This window comes from Centropristis striata, chromosome 9 (assembly GCF_030273125.1).
Source record: "Centropristis striata isolate RG_2023a ecotype Rhode Island chromosome 9, C.striata_1.0, whole genome shotgun sequence".
Taxonomy (NCBI): Eukaryota; Metazoa; Chordata; class Actinopteri; order Perciformes; family Serranidae; genus Centropristis; species Centropristis striata.
This window is the reverse complement of record NC_081525.1, coordinates 2,814,746-2,832,143: the sequence shown is the minus strand read 5'-3', so window position 1 is coordinate 2,832,143 and position 17,398 is coordinate 2,814,746. Positions and strand designations below refer to the sequence as shown.

The 17,398-nt window shown below is 36.5% G+C and overlaps 1 protein-coding gene across 1 annotated transcript in view; it reads right to left on the bottom strand.

Moving 5' to 3' along the window:
* Positions 1-17,398, bottom strand: part of patj (PATJ crumbs cell polarity complex component) — a 211,853-nt gene that overhangs the window by 132,977 nt on the left and 61,478 nt on the right. The window contains 5 exon segments of the mRNA XM_059341129.1: positions 539-610; positions 1,228-1,308; positions 2,674-2,737; positions 3,195-3,312; positions 4,582-4,914. Of these exon segments, the coding sequence (XP_059197112.1) occupies positions 539-610; positions 1,228-1,308; positions 2,674-2,737; positions 3,195-3,312; positions 4,582-4,914 (668 nt within the window).

Here is a 17,398-nt window from a genome sequence, read left to right as displayed (position 1 = left end):
CACATATTGAAGTATTGTCATGTTTCCAGCCTCTCCTGTCCTCTCCTCTCTGCTCTGTGTAAACAGATTTTCAGTAAATATTTGTCGAAAGGACACAAAATGACAAAAAAGACACAAAATGAAATAAAAGACAAAAAAAATGACAAAAATAAAAAAGACACAAAAAAACATAAAAAAGACACAAAATGACATAAAAAAGACACAGAATGACATAAAAAAGATGCAAAGTGACAGAAGTTTGCCACGTTTTTACCATAACGGCATAATAACTTCACAGTGTCTCTGAGGAGCAGAATTTAATGTTTTAAACTAGTTTATCTGGTTTATTTTAAATGACACATGGAGAATAAAGAGACACTAATATCAACATTTAACACAAGTAACGGTCACTTTCTATAACTGAAACTTTCATAATCTAATAAGTACGGCAGGGCAAAACTACCAGGGACCTCAAGGAATAATTCAGATGTTTTTTTGCCCCAAACTGCTGCTTTTTTGAATAATTGGACATAATTTGGTTTTTCTAGAGTGTTGTTACCTGCGGGGGGGTCCCCAGTGACTGAAGGCAGGAGTCTCCTCCCCCTCCCCCTCCTCCCTCTCAGGAAGATCCCTGTCAACACACACACACACACACACACACACACACACACACACACACACACACCAAGGTTATTATAGTTAATGAAAACTAACTATGAAAACTAGAATTGAAAAAACATTTCTGTTAACTGAAATAAAAAAAAAAAATTAAAAAAAAAAAAACGATAACTATTTTGTGGTTACAAAACGAACTAAAAGTAACTAAAATTATAGTGAAAATGTCCTTAGTTTTCGTCTTTGTCAACTTTTTTTCAATCATAATCCAGTGTTTCTATTTCTCCACAGCTGAGTGTGTGTATTCCTGCTTTGTGGCTTCCGGGAGAAGCTCAAGTGAAATTACCGTAAATACACCAGGTTGGCTGTAAAAAGCAACTTCTCAGCTTTCAGGAAACATTGTAATAATCCTGATAGTGTAATCCGTTCATTTATTATGGTAATCCGAACACTTTTAACTCTTAATCTTAATCTAATTAAAACTAACTGAATTTGAAAACAAAAACTCACAACGAAATTCAAACTAAAACTAATGAAAAATCCCAAACTATTATAACAATGACACACACACATACACACACGCGCACACACACACACACACACACACACACACCCACACACACACACTCGTACCCGTGGCCTCCTCTGATTGGTAGAGAGGCTCCTCCCTGGCTCCGCCTCTTCCTCCTCGCCGTGTCAATCATCCTGACGGACCTTAATGAGAGAAAAACAAGTTTCACTCATAAGATTCAACAAAACAACTTCTTCTTTTTCTTCTTCTTCTGGGTTTCTGGGTTTTAAATCAGTTCCTGGAGAGTCACATTGGAAACAGAAACAAATAAACGAGCCACAAAGACTGAAAATATAATTTGAAAAAGTAGGTTTGTCTTTATAACCTCTTACTGGGCCACTTTATCAGATAGTATAAAGAAAATATATTATAAAGTGAGGGAAAGTTAAGATAAGAATAAGAAATAATCACTAAATGTTCATGTAAAATAACCCTGTGAGTCACATGATGTTTCTGATTCTAATTGGTTAATTTCAACAAAAATAAGGAAAGATTCTTGAAATTCCTCCCAAACTTTCATATTTTTCTAGTTGAATTCAGTTTGCAGGTATATGAAATTAAAGACACATTTTAAGATTTTAATAATTTTAGCTTATGATTAAAGTGCATTGACTTTGTTGATGTAATTGGCCATAAAAAAAAAGGAAAAATCTTAAAATTAAAGTATTTTATATGATTATTTTTTATTATATCAAGATGTTACAAGTGTTGGAAAATGTTAATACGTTTTTTTTTTTAAATTAAAACACTGATTTATGCATAAATGAGACGGATGTGACTCATTTAGATGTTTGTGTCAGTAACAGTAGATGCTGAGACAAATATCACCACAAGAGGGCGACACAGGCCAGGAAACTATAGGAGAGGAGGAGGAGGAGGAGGAGGAGGAGGAGGACTGAGAGGAGGAAGAGGAGAAAAAGGAGGAAGAGGAGAGAGAGGAGGAAGAAGAGAGAGAGGAAGAAAAGGAGGAAGAGGAGAAAGAGAAGAGAGAGGAGAGAAAGAGGAGAAAGAGAAGGAAGAGAAGAGAGAGGAGGAAGAGGAGGAAGAGGAGAAAAAAAGGAGGAAGAGGAGAAAGAGGAAAAGAGGAGAAAGATGAGAAAAAGAGAAGCAAGAGGAGAAAGAGGAAAAAGAGGAGAAAAGGAGGAAGACGAGAGAGGAGGAAGTGGAGGAAGAGGAGGATAAGGAGAATAAGGAGAGAGAGGAGGAAAGGAGGAAGATGAGAAAAAGAGAAGGAAGAGGAGAAAAAGGAGGAAGACGAGAGAGAGGAGGAAGAGGAGGAAGAGCAGGATGGAGAATAAGGAGAGAGAGGAGGAAAAGGACGAAGAGGAGAAAGAGGAGAGAGAGGAGGAGGAGGAGGAAGAGGTGAGAGAGGAGGAAGAGGAGGAAAAGAGGAGAAAGAAGAGAGAGGAGGAAGAGGAGAGAGAGGAGGCTGAAAGGACAAGGAAGAGGAGGAGGAAGAGAAGGAGGAGGAGGAAGAGGAGAAAGAGGAGAGAGGAGCAGGTACTGACTCTGTGTCGGTGTCGGTCAGAGTGAGTTCAGAGTCTGCTTCACTGTCTCTGGAGTCTGGAATACCTGCAAACACACAAACAAACAAACAAACAAACACACACACAGTTTCAGCTCTTCGTCACATATTCACTCGTCTTACTTAAGTTACATAAATGGAAATACTCAAGTAAAGTACACACAAAAACATGTTTATATATATATATATATATATATACACATACAGTATATATATATATATATATATATATATACACATATATATATATATATATATATATATATATATATATATATATATATATATACACATATATATATATATATATATACATATATATATATATACATATATATATATATACATATATATATATATATATACAGTATATATATATATATATATATATATATACATATATACATACACAGTGTCGTGTGAGTGTGCTGCAGTAGTGTTGAATGTGAAATGAGCGATTTTCTAAAGTAAAAATAGCAAAATTGCAAAAATTGAGTTTCTCACCCAGAATCAGGTTTCCTATCGACACGATGCTGTCACGGTCTGATCTCTGCAGCTCTTCCTCCTCCTCCTGCTGCTCCTCCTCCTGCTCCTCCTCCTCCTGCTGCTCTCTGCTCCAAGTCTGAGAGCAGGAAACAGTCAAATAATCATTAAAAATCATTAAAAAAAACTGCAATTTAGATTAAAGCTGCACATAAAGGATCCATAAAGAGCTGAGAGGAAGCTGCAGGATTCACAACATGTGCACGAAACACAAACATGTGAATATACTTTGACACACTGCAAAACAGGGGTGTAAAACAAGATAAAAACACTAAATCTGAGGGAAATTATCTTGAAAATATTTTTTAAATTAAGATTATTATATATAGAAACAAGCATGTTGAACACTTAAAATAAGAAATTAACTATTAAAACAAGATGAATTATGTAACACTTCTAAATCTAAAGTTGTTTTTTTTTAACTTGGTAAGAAACAAATAATATGTAGTGCATCAAATAAAAGTGACATAAAAATTATCGTTTTTAAGCTCACTTTCCTGGCTGACAAAAAAGATACAAATTAACCAAAAAAGAAACAAATTGACCAAAAAAGACGTAAAATGACCAAAAAGACACAAAATGTCCAAAAAAGGCATAAAATGACCAAAGAAGACGTAAAATGACCAAAAATAGACACAAATTGACAAAAAAAAGATGTAAAATGACAAAAAAAAAACACAAATTGACCAAAAAAGACACAAAATGACAAAAAAAGATGTAAAATGACAAAAAAAGATACAAATTGAACAAAAAAGACATAAAATGACCCAAAAAAGGACAAAAAATGAACAAAAAAGATGTAAAATGACCAAAAAGACACAAATTGACCAAAAAAGACACAAAATGACCAAAAAGATGTAAAATGACAAAAAAAGATACAAATTGACCAAAAAAGACATAAAATGACCCAAAAAAGGACAAAAAATGACCAAAAAAGATGTAAAATGACCAAAAAGACACAAATTGACCAAAAAAGACACAAAATGACCAAAAAAAGACGTAAAATGACAAAAAAAGATACAAATTGACCAAAAAAGACATAAAATGACCCAAAAAAAGGACAAAAAATGAACAAAAAAGATGTAAAATGACCAAAAAAAGACACAAATTGACCAAAAAAGACATAAAATGACCCAAAAAAGGACAAAAAATGAACAAAAAAAGACACAAATTCACCAAAAAAGACGTACAATGTCAAAAAAGAGACAGATTGACAAAAAAAAGACTAAATGACCAAAAAAGATGCTAAATGACCAAAAAAAGGCACATATTGACCAAAAAAGAGGTAAAAACAGACAGGAAGTGAGCTTCATGAAAGTTTTCTCAGCAGGAGGAACGTTTCTCTCACCTCCTCCTCTGCTCCTCGGCTGCGGCTGGAGGTGCTCAGCTTCCACTCCTCCCAGGACGGAGGAGGTTTCCTGGGGAGGGAGCCCACGCTCTCCTCCACTCTCTGCTGCATCTTCACCTCCTCCTTCACCTCCTCCACCACCTCCTTCTCTTCCTCCACCTCCTCGTCCACGGCCATCTCCCTGCCCTCCTCCTCTGGCAGGAGGTCAGAGGTCAGAGGGAAGGAGGTGTAGCGAGGCAGACCTCCGTCCAGGATCAGCTCCGGCTCCTCCTCCTCCTGCTCCTCCTGGTCCTGACGGAGGTCTTCTGGCAGGATGGAGCCGTCTCCAAAACCCTGAAACACAAACATAGAAGAAGAATGAATCAAAATCTTCCTCTGAGTCATTTGTGTTGAGTGTTGAGGTGTAAACCGGATTTTTTCATTTTGTTTCAATGCTTCTAGAATATTGTTACATTTATCAGCATTAGGATCTACAGCAGGGGTCTCAAACTCACGGCCCGTGGGCCAATTGTGGCCCTCGTGACGATATTTTGTGGCCCCCACCTTGATATGAAAGTTTAATGTGAGTTTTATATGAATGGCACTTTACCGTGTTGTGTGTGGAAGGTTCCTTTAATTACTTTTTTGGTAATTTTGTGTCTTTTTTAATAGTTTTGTCTTTTTTTGTGTAATTTTGTGTCTTTTTTTGTGTAATTTTGTGTCTTTTTTAATAATTGTGTGTCTTTTTTGGTAATTGTGTGTCTTTTTTTGGACATATTTTTTTAAAGTAAGTTTTTTTTCTGTCATTTTGTGTCTTTTTGGATCATTTTGTGTCTTTTTAAAATACTTTTGTTTCTTTTTTATGTCTTTTTTAACTTTTTTTTAAAGTAAGTTCTTTTTCTGTCATTTTGTGTCTTTTTTAAAATCATTTTGTGTCTTTTTTAAATAATTTTGAATCTTTTTAAAATAGTTTTTGTGTCTTCTTTGGTAATTCTGTTTTTTGGTCATTTTGTGTCTTTTTTGTCATTTTGTGTCTTTTTAAAGTAATTGTGTCTTTTTTTAAAATAATTGTGTTTCTTTTTTGGACATTTTGTTTCTTTTTCAAGTAATTTAGGGTTTTTTGTGTCATGTGTCTGTCATTTTGTATCTTTTCTAGTCATTTTGTGTCTTTTTCAAGTCATTTTGTGTCTTTTTTGGTCTTTTTGTGTCTTTTTGTGGTCTTTTTGTGTCTTTTTTTGTTTGTAATTTTGTCTTTTTTTGGTCATTTTGATACTGCCTCCAGTGGCCCCCAGGTAATTTGAGTTAGAGACCCCTGATCTAGATAAAACAAGATGCAGACTTCATCTTCCTCTTTTGAGCAAAACAAAAAAAACAGGAATTGCACCAATCCATTTCCTGCTGACCTCATGTTTATAAGTCAAACAGCATCATGTTTGTGAGTGAAACAGCTGAGGAGCCTGCAGCTGAACCATTTAAAGAGCGTGCAGTGGTTCCTCTGCAGTGGGACAACATGTGTCAGAGTCTCTGCAGTGAGAACGAGCCACTCGTCATCCCCGCTGTCCTCATCGTCTAATGGCACAGATATTAAATGACAACCTCTTTAAATCTTATCAATATGAGCTCTTTTTTTCATAATTGTGTGATTTTTTTGGTAATTCTGTGTCTTTTTCTAGACATTTTGTTTCTTTTTTAAGTAATTTAGTTTTTTTTATGTCATTTTTTTGGTAACTTTGTGTCTTTTTTAAATAATTTTATGTCTTTTTTTTTTTATAATTTTGTGTCTTTGTTGGTAATTTTGTGTCTTCTTTGGTAATTCTGTGTATTTTTTGGTCATTTTGTGTCTTTTTTAAAAATAATTTTGTCTTTTTTTAGTAATTTTGTGTCTTTTTTTGGACATTTTGTTTCTTTTTTAAGTAATTTATTTTCTTTGTCATTTTGTGTCTTTTTCAAAATAATTTGGTGTCTTCTTTGGTAATTCTGTGTATTTTTTGGTCATTGTGTGTCTTTTTAAAAAAAATCATTTTGTGTCTTTTTAAAGTCATTTTGTGTTTTTGAAGTCATTTTGTGCCTTTTTTTTTGTAATTTTGTGTCTTTTTTGGTCATTTTGTGTCTTTTTTTGGTCTGAGCAAAACAAAAAACAGGAAGTGCACCAATCCATTTCCAGCTGACCTGATGCAGGAAGACTTCCTGAACCTTTCATGCATCATGTTTGTGAGTCAAACAGCTGAGGACCCTGCAGCTGAACCATTTAAAGAGCGTGCAGTGGTTCCTCTGCAGTGGGACAACATGTGTCAGAGTCTCTGCAGTGAGAAGGAGCCACTCGTCATCCCCGCTGTCCTCATCGTCTAATGGCACAGATATTAAATGACAACCTCTTTAAATCTTATGAATATGAGGCCAGGCAGTCAGGGCCAATACACATCCGTCTGCAGAACATCCTGTTAGCGTTATGAGCTCTCTGCCGCTGCCGCCGTCTGCTCCTCACCTCCATTACGCGGCCCTGATGGGCCGGCTTCCCGGGCCCAAATTAAAAGCAGAGGAACAGAGTCCTTGACGACGCGGCTCCGTCGATGGAAATTAGCCTAAGTGTTGTCATTAATATTTGCCGGCGCGGCTAATGTCTGCGTGGTAATGTTAAGAACAGGATATCCCCTCAGTATCTGCTGAGAGAGGCTCTTTGGGGAGTTGGAGGAAACCTTTATGTGTTCAGAGATGAAGGCTAATGTTCAAAGTAAGTCAAGTTTCAGATTTAGTGTCAGTTCAGTTCTGCAGAGAGCCGCTGGGTCCTACAGTCCCACCTGACGCCTCACACCGGGACACGGGGACATGCAGAGACACGGGGACATGCAGAGACACGGGGACATGCAGAGACACGGGGACATGCAGAGACCAGAGGACTCTGTCTGTCTTTACCTGCAGGCTTTAAACATTTGATGAAGTATTTGCAAGAAGACAAAGATGAACAAGAAGATGAAAAGAAGGAGAAAAAGGCAAAAGAAATAAAGAAAGAAAGATGCAGAATATAAAGAAAAAAGAAACAGAAAATACAAAAAGATGAAGACGAAAAAGAAGATGAAGACAAGATGAAACTCCAGAAGAAAAAAGATTTACAAGACAAGTAGAAGATGAAGAAAAAGACAAAGAAAAAGGAGACGAAAAAAAGAAGACACAGAAGATGAAGAAAAAGAAAGCAAAGATAAAAAGAAAAAGAAAGAAAGAAGATGCAGAAGATACAGAAAAAATAAAAAGGAAATCAAAAAGAAAAGACAAATGTGAAGAAGACAAAAAAGATGAAGAAAAAAGAAAAACATGAAAAAGACGAAGAGAAGTTGAAGAAAAGACACGAAAGACAAAGACAAAAAGACAACAAGCAAGGAGATGAAAGAAGACGCTGAAGATGAGGAAAAGATGAAGATCAAAAAGAAAAAGAAGATGAAAGAAAGAAGTAGAATCTTCTTGAACACATCAAACTGTTAACATTATAGTTTTCATGAGCTGCTTCCATCCATCACTCTAAACATTTTACTTTTATATTTTCCTTCCAGACTTCTGATCCAGAGGTGAAATATTTAAAGGAACTTAACAGGATTCAAACTTTTATCAGTTCTGACTGAAGGATGAGAGAACTTAAACTGACAGTTGCATCTCAACTTTTATATATATATTTTAAAAAATATTTAGTGATCCAATTAATTTTTTGTTCAGTTTCAGTGTACATTTTACTATATTTTTCTGCTTTAAGAATGTATGACATTTTTTAAACGAGTTTTTTCTCATGAATCTTAACTTCAGCTCCACTTACAGACACCAAACTGTCCAGTTTTAATCCTAACTATATTCAATCAATCCCTGATTCATAAACATTTTGTGACTAAAAACATGTTGAAAATATATTTTTTTGTGGCTTTTGACAGTATTTTCTGATTTATGAAAAGATAAAAGGATATATCCCAATTTCCTTCTGTGAAAAACTTTCATAAAATTTCTGAAAACTTGTAATGCAGACAAAAATATTATCTTAATGTAAATAGCAAGCTGTGGAAGTTTCATGGTGATATCTATTAGTTAAAAAATGACCCCACTGTTTCCTCTAGAATTTTTCTAAGCAGTGGTGCTGCTGTGTCCGTGTCCATGAGCAGTGTTGCCAACTCCTTGGTACGGAAAGAAGCTATTGGCTCCAAAAAGTAGTTAAATGACATCATCGCCTAATTTGCATAATTGACCATGTGCATGTACTTGTTATGGACGCTGTAGGAGAGAGGAATAACGTTGTGGGGAAGACAAAAAGTGAGTAAAAACACCATAAATATGTTTAGAACTGCAAGTGAACTGTCTTCTGTCACAATTCCAACTCTCCTCTTTAATCCTCTGACTGTAAACCAGCCAGCAGAGACTTTGCACATGCGCGATTTGCAGACTGGACACTAAGGGGTTTACATCCCCTCCGGCTCTGCCGCTGGGAGAGACTGCTGCAGGAGGACTGGGCCGCTTCGACTCACCGCAGGGCCAATGGCTTGTTAAGAAGAGTAAGAACGAGTCTCCGAAAGTCTCCAATAACACCAGAAAAAGTCGCTAGATTTGTCGCTAGTGGCTTTTTTGAAAAACATTCGCTAGGGGGTCTGAAAAGTCGCTAAATATAGCAACAAAGTCGCTAAGTTGGCAACACTGCCGCTCACTGCCCTAAGGAGCTATGTTGCTACGTTACGTTAGCTGCACTTCTCGCTATATAGACCAGTGGTTCCCAACCTTTTTCTTGAGGGACCCACATTTTTACCATTGTAAACTTTGGCGACCCCCCCATTGTCCATTGCTTCTATGAAGCTGAACTCAATGTGACTTTCATGGTACCCTCTCTTCTTTTTTTTGAGGTATTCAGCATTTTAGTCTCCCTTATGCTTCGCCATTTTTCCATTAGCTCTGTGTTTCTCTTGTTAGGGTGAGGTTACCTCTAGTTGAGATTACCGCTAGGTGAGGTTACCGCCAGGTGAGGTTACCACCAGGTGAGGTTACCACCAGGTGAGGTTACCGCTAGATGAGGTTACCGCTAGGTGAGGTTACCGCCAGGTGAGGTTACCACCAGGTGAGGTTACCACCAGGTGAGGTTACCACCAGGTGAGGTTACCGCTAGATGAGGTTACCGCTAGGTGAGGTTACCAATAGAGGAAGTTACCCCTAGGGGAGGTTACCGCTAGGTGAGGTTACCTCTAGGTGAGGTTACCACTAGATAAGTAATACGCAATAAAAGAATGAATGTAGGAGAAACACTGGATCCTTTTCACCTGTAGTGTCTCCACTTCAAATAACAATAATATGTTTTATCTAGATAGTTTCTGGGACAATAAATCGTCTGACAGAAACAGTTTCACACAGTAACGTATCAGCAGCAGATTTAACAGTAAAACCTACTGGCGTGCTGTATGGCATGCTATATGGCGTGCTATATAGCATGCTATATGTCGTACTGTGTGGCGTCCTGTATGGCGTGCTGTATGGCGTGCTCTCTGCCTGTTTCCTCCCGTGTTGGTGTGCGAGTGCGTGTGAAGTCTCGGCAGCTCTTTATCTGCACAAAGCGGATCAGAATAATGTGATGGCGTGCTGTATGGCGTGCTGTAACTACAGCAGCAGCACTTCTTCTACACATGACCTCTAAAAGTTAACGAGCTGTGGATGTGTAACGGGGGTCTCTCTCTGGTCAGCCACGCCGCCGTGACAGAGAACCATCCGGCGGTGAAGTGACAGCGCGACCCGGCCGTCTTTATGGAAAGCCATCAGAGACCTGTGGGCTGTGAAAAACCCTCTTCAGCCAAATGGGCTGCATATAAAACAGGAAATAAAACGGCAGCGCAGAGGAGAGGACGGCCGCCGCAGACACCGCAGGAGGAGGCAGGAGGAGCAGGAGGAGCAGGAGGAGGAGGCAGGAGGAGCACGGGAGGAGGCAGGAGGAGAGAGGAGAGAGGAGGAGACAGGAGGAGGCAGGAGGAGAGCAGGAGGAGGAGAGAGGAGGAGAGTACAGTAGAGTACAGTAGAGTGAAGTAAAGTACAGTAGAGTGCAGTAGAGTGAAGTAAAGTGAAGTAAAGTGAAGTAGAGTACAGTAAAGTACAGTAGAGTACAGTTGACTGCAGTAGAGTGAAGTATAGTGAAGTAGAGTACAGTAGAGTGAAAAAAAGTGAAGTGAAGTAGAGTACAGTAGAGTGAAGTAAAGTGAAGTAGAGTACAGTAGAGTGAAGTAAAGTGAAGTGAAGTAGAGTACAGTACAGTGAAGTAAAGTGAAGTAGAGTACAGTAGAGTGCAGTAGACTACACTGGATAGCACAGTAAAGTAAAGGAGTCTACAGTAGCGTGCAGGTGAGAACAGTAGAGTGAAGTAGAGTACAGTTGACTGCAGTAGAGTGAAGTAGGGTGAAGTAGGGTGAAGTAGAGTGCAGTGGAGTGAAGTAGGGTGAAGTAGAGTGCAGTGGAGTGAAGTAGGGTGAAGTAGAGTGCAGTAGAGTGCAGTAGAGTGAAGTAGAGTGCAGTAGAGTTCAGTAGGTTACACTGGATATCACAGTAAAGGAGACTACAGCAGCATACAGGAGACTACAGTAAAGTGAAGTAGAGTGCAGATGACTTGTGACAGTTGGTAACCTGCCGCAGTATCAAGCAGGTAAATGTCTTAAAGCTGCCTTATTTCTAACGTCCAGCAGGGGGCGACTCCACCAGCTGCAGGAAGAAAACTAATCTCAAGAAATATGATTCTTTCTGACTGTTTGTGACCTCATCAAACATTCTCAATTTAGTTAGTTTCCAGTCTTCTTCAGTCCAGCATGATGATCATTTAGTAAATTATAAATTTAGAGTCAAACAGAGCAGGAAGCAGGGAGGGGTTAGGGCGGGGCTACACTTTTTTTAAAAACATATATTTAGCATATATCAAGACATAAGTGAAGAATTAAAAAACAGAGTGTATTTTTCATTTCACTAGGTCTTTTTCATAACCTGTGGCCTTAATATCTTCATAAATGAATCACTAGATTATAACTTGAATGCACAAATTAAAGCACAAGATTATAATGTGTAATAAAGTCGTTAAGATCTAAATCTTCAAGACAAAAATCTTAATAACCTGAGAGAACATGAGAAGGCCTCGGTGCTGAACAATAAAGATAAAAAGATTCCTGTGCACAAGATTAAAAAAATAATCATATTTCTGTTTCAGCTGTGTGGTCATTTTGAATACATCTCACAGGATTTCATGAAGTCTAATAACAGAAACAGTCGTCTCTAAAAAAAGAAAAAAAAGAAAAAGAAAACCACATTCGCTGCAGAAAGAAATACTTATAATATTATTTTTTAATATTTAATACATTGCACTGCTGCAGAAGATTTGAAGTCCTGCAGGTTTTTCACTTTCAGCAAAGACAATAAGGTGAAAAGAGTTTTTTTATTTAATGAGACGTTTGATAAACTACTGCAGAGGATCAACAGTACTGCAGTACCTGAGAGTACTGCAGTACTGCGTGTACTGCTGCTGGAGGACCAGAGTGTCCTCAGAGTACCCCCCAGCCCCGCACCTCCTCCCCTGCACCTCCTCCTCCTCCTCCTCCTCCTCCCCCCGACTCACTTAAGAGAGAGATGCTGCTGGTTGAGCTGATGGAGCACTTTATACCATCAAGCCATCCCGCTGAGTCAGCAGCTTCTCACAGACACACAGGAGGGAGAGGAGAGATTAAGGAGAGGAGAGGAGAGAGGGAGAGGGTGAAGGAAGGTGAAAGAGAGGAGGAGATGAAAGAGGGGAGAGATGATAGAGAGAGGAGGTAAAAGGAGGTGAAGGAAGGAGACGACAGAGGTGAAATAAAACAAGAGAAATGTTTTTAAACTGCAGATAAACTGACACAAACATCATGTTTTTACTCTCTTCTGTCTGTTTTCTGGAGATATGCAATCACTACTTTGACTTAAAATTGAATATTTGGACATTTGGACACGTAGAGACCAGCAGCTGGGGACACCAGAGGACTCTGTCTGTCTTTACCTGCAGGCTTTAAACCTCTCCGCTTCACATTTGATGAAGCATATGCAAGAAGAAGAAAACGAAGATGAAAATAAAGATGAAGGTGAAAAGAAAAAAAAAGACAAAAGAAAGAAAGAAAAGAAGATGCAAAAGATACAGAAAAAAGAAAAAGGAAATCAAAAAGAAAAGACAAATGCGAAGACAAAAAAGATGAAGAAAAAGATGGAAAAAGACAAAGACAAGATGAAGAAAAAGAAGAAGCTCAAAAAGAAAAAAGATTTAGAAGACAAGTAGAAGACAAAAGAAAGAAGACACAGAAGATGCATCAAAAGTTGAAAGAAAGAAGATGCAAAAGATACAGAAAGAAGAAAAAGGAAATAAAAAAGAAAAGACAAATGTGAAGACAGAAGATAAATAAAAAGAAAAGAGAAAAGAAAGAAGATGCAGAAGTTACAGAAAAAAGAAAAAGAAAATCTAAAGAAAAGACAAATGAAAAAGGTGAAAAAGAAGATGAAGACAGAAGATGAAGAAAAAAGACAGAAAGAAGATACAGAAGGTGAGGAAAAGGTGAAGCTCAAAAAGAAAAAAGATTTAGAAGACAAAAGAAAGAAGACACAGAAGATGAATAAAAAGTTGAAAGAAAGAAAGATGCAAAAGATACAGAAAAAAGGAAATCAAAAGAAAAGACAAATGAAAAAGGTGCAAAAGAAGATGAAAAGAAGACGACGACAGAAGATGAAGAAAAAAGACAGAAAGAAGATGCAGAAGGTGAGGAAAAGGTGAAGCTCAAAGAGAAAAAGAAGATGAAGAAGACAAGAAGAAGACAAAGAAAAATGAAAGAAAGAAGACACAGAAGATGAAGAAATGAAAACTATGAAGACAAAAAGAAAAAGTCGAAAGAAAGAAAGAAAGAAAGAAAGAAAGAAGATGCAGAACATAAAGAAAAAAAGAAAATTAAAAAGAAAAGACAAATGCGAAGAAGACAAAAAAGATGAAGAAAAGGATGGAAAAGAAGGAAAAGGAAGACGAAAACGAAAAAGAAAAGAAAGAAGATGCAGAAGGTGAGTAAAAGGTGATGCTCAAAAAGAAAAATAAGATGAAGACGACAAAGAAAAAACGAAAGAAAGAAGATGCAGAAGATACAGAAAAAAGAAAAAGAAAGTCAAAAAGAAAAGACAAATGTGAAGAAGACAAAAAAGATGAAGAAAAAGATGAAAAAGAAGACGAAGACAGAAGATGAAGAAAAAGAAAAGAGAAAAGAAAGACGATGCAGAGAGAGGTGAAGGAAGGAGATGACAGAGGTGAAATAAAACAAGAAGAATGTTTTCAAACTGCAGATAAACTGACACAAACATCACGTTTCTCTCTCTTCTGTCTGCTTTCTGGAGATATGCAATCACTACTTTGGCTAATATGAATATTTGGACGTTTCAAGTGCAGAAGCAAATTTCTTCCTGCCTGAATCCACTGATCCTGAACGTTTCCTCGACACTGCTGCACAACATTTTTCCAAATCTTCAGCAAATCTTTTTTACCCCCAAAACTTCTCCTCTTGCAAAGTTTACCCAGATCACAGCGTGCACTTCCTGAAGCTCCTTCAGAATAAAAGCCTTGTCAAGTAAAAACATGCACAAGACAAATTCACAGCCATAAATCTTTCTGTCATCTGAGTCAAAGTGACACTGGACGCTTCTGGGAAACAGTTTAAAGTGCTGACAGAGTAGATATGACTGTCTGGTTTTAGCTGATCACACATTTATCTGTTTTGGTGTTAATGTCAGCTGATGTGAACAACAACATGATGGTTCAGACGTTTGATTCCCTCCATGTTTTTTGTCTGTCTTAACATCAAACTAGCAGACAAAAATGCAACAAAATATGTATAAATAAGTCATTTTTTTGTGTCTGATACTGATTTCGAGGTGAAAAATTTAACTGATTTAGTGAACTTCTGAGCTGGATTTAAATAGACCTTTTTCTCTATAATTTTGCACTAGATTCTGCACCAATATGATTATATGAAGTTACTCAGAAAGCTGCTATTTTAAGTCTTAGTATCTTGGCAGCATTTCTTTGCAAAAGAGGCTTTTTCAAATAAGTCTTGAGGATCTTAAATTATGGATTTGAAAGTGTAAAACTGTTTGGGTTGGATCATGTTTTCACCTACTTGGAGCTACTTGGAACATCAAAGTGCATTAAGTTATTATTAATTATTGTACTGATGTTTTTTTCACACCTACAGGTCGGCTGACTCACCAAATGTAACCAGTGTTTGGAGTTTTCATATATTTATACAGATGAGACAGTACCAAAGAATGAATGATGAGTAATGAGAGACAGATTATGACGTGTTGTTACACAGACGATAAATGAGGTGCGATCTTAACAAGTTATTCACTTGAATTTTATTAATTTACTTCTTTTTTTTGGTTTTTGGAGCTGAACACAGACACAGAGAAGTTTCCTAGAACAGCAGAGTTCGGCTGTTTGGTCTTAAGTCCTGATAAACATTTACATCAACCCAAACAAACCTAAAAAAAACTAGAGACTGATTTATCAGCAGATATTTCTCTGTGCCATATTTCAAAGGCATGTTGGTATCAATCTGTATCAGCATATTTGTCTGCTTTAAACAATAGATCATGTAAAAAACAATTATAAGGGTGATTTAAAGACACTGTTATCTATTTATTTTTATTGTTTTTATGCATGCACGACAAATTATTTAGTTCTTATCAAGATAAAAACACTTAGATTTAGAAGTGTTTGATAATTGATCTTGTTTTAAGAGTTAATTTCTTATTTTAAGTGTTCAACATGCTTATTTCTAGATTTAATAATCTTAATTTAATAAATCTTGTCAAGGTAAATTATCTGTCCATGCAGCAAGATCATTTCCCTCAGATTTACTGTTTTATCTGGTTTTTAGACTAAACACCTTTTTTGCAGTGTAGAATTGGTAAAACACTGCATATAGAATGTATCATAATTAGATTAGATTTGACTTTATTAATCCCACAGCGGGGAAATTTCTTTGTTACAGCCAACCACAAAAATTGCACACAAAATTATTTTCCTTTAAGATAAAGATAAAAAATAAACAATCTAATAGAAAAAGGCAATTTTATATATATTTAACAATATACTATATACAATAATATGTATAATAATAATATATAATGTTAAATATTCTTTAATAAGGTTATTAGTTTCAAAAGGCAGCTTCCTGAGTAACTTAAGATAGTAATTTTGGTGGAAAAATGTACAGAAAAAAGGGTCTACTTTCCTTCCAGACCAGAAGTTCACTATATCGGTTCATTTTTTGGCCTCTAAATCATCATGACTGAAGAGGTGATGTTACAAATAAAGAGTGAAAACATTCCACACATGAACTCTAATTACCTGAACAGTGGATTAATTGTTTTCTGTAGCTTTTAGTATTTTACAGCAGACAGATAAATCCAGTCCTTCCTGTCCTCCTCCACATATTTATTCATCTTTCTTTTTATTCTCTGTTTATTTTTCTTTATAGTCAGACTGCTCTGCAGCGCTGCTCGTCTCAGATCTCCAGCAATAAAGCAAAGTGACGGGAGATGAGTTAAGAGGGACAAGATAGATAAAGAGAGAGAGAGAGAGAGCGAGAGATTTAACTGTGAAAGAAGGAGAAGAAGAAGAAGAAGAAGAGGGATGAAGGGGAGAGGCAGCGAGGAGAGAGAGAATAATGTGAAAGAGGAGAAAATCTTAATGGTCCAATTAGTCCAGAGTGACTTGATTAACATCAGACAGAGAGCGTAAAAAAAGTATAAGTCATAAGTTTCCTTTTAAGGGTTTTACAGTCTGTACAGCAGGGGTCTCAAACTCTAATTACCTGGAGGCCGCTGGAGGCAGGATCAAAATGACAGAAAAAAGACACAAAATTACTAAATGAAGACACAAAATTACCAAAAAAAGACACAAAATTACTAAATGAAGACACAAAATTACCAAAAAAAGACACAAAATTACAGAAAAAGACACAAAATGACCAAAAAAAGACACAAAATTACAGAAAAAGACACAAAATGACCCAAAAAGACACAAAATTACTAAAAAAAGACACAAAATTACTAAAAAAAACACTAAATTACTTGAAAAATACACAAAATAACTAAAAAAAATACAAAATGACTGAAAAAAAGACACATTACCAAAAAGACACTAAATTATTTAAAAAAGACACAAAATTATTTAAAAAAACACATAATTACCAAAAAAGACACAAAATTACTAAAAAAGACACACAATTATTTCAAAAAGACACAAAATTACTAAAAAAGACACACAATTATTTCAAAAAGACACAAAATTACCAAAAAAAGACACAAAATTACCAAAAAAAGACAAAATTATTAAAAAAGGACACAAAATTACCAAAAAAAGACACAAAATTACCAAAAATTACACAAAATTATTTTAAAAAGACACAATTGCCAAAAAAAGACACAAAATTACCCAAAAAACCCCCACAAAATTATATTTCATAACATTTCCACTTCTTGCGGTAACAACAACACGTCAGATAATAATAATAATAATAATAATAAACGCTCCGGTAGCAGCTGCCTTTCTTTTTGTTAACGTCGCCATAGAAACAAGTGAAACAAAGCTCCAGCTGGAGTAATAAAGGGACCTTCAACACACAACACGGTAAAGTGCCATTCATATAAAACTCACATTAAACTTTCATATCAAGGTGGGGGCCACAAAATATCGTCACTGTACAGTGTCCGTCCTGAGAGCTTCGACTCAGACGAGAAAAACAGAAAAACAGAGAGAGTTCCACTGCTGATGAAGACAGTAAATATCCAG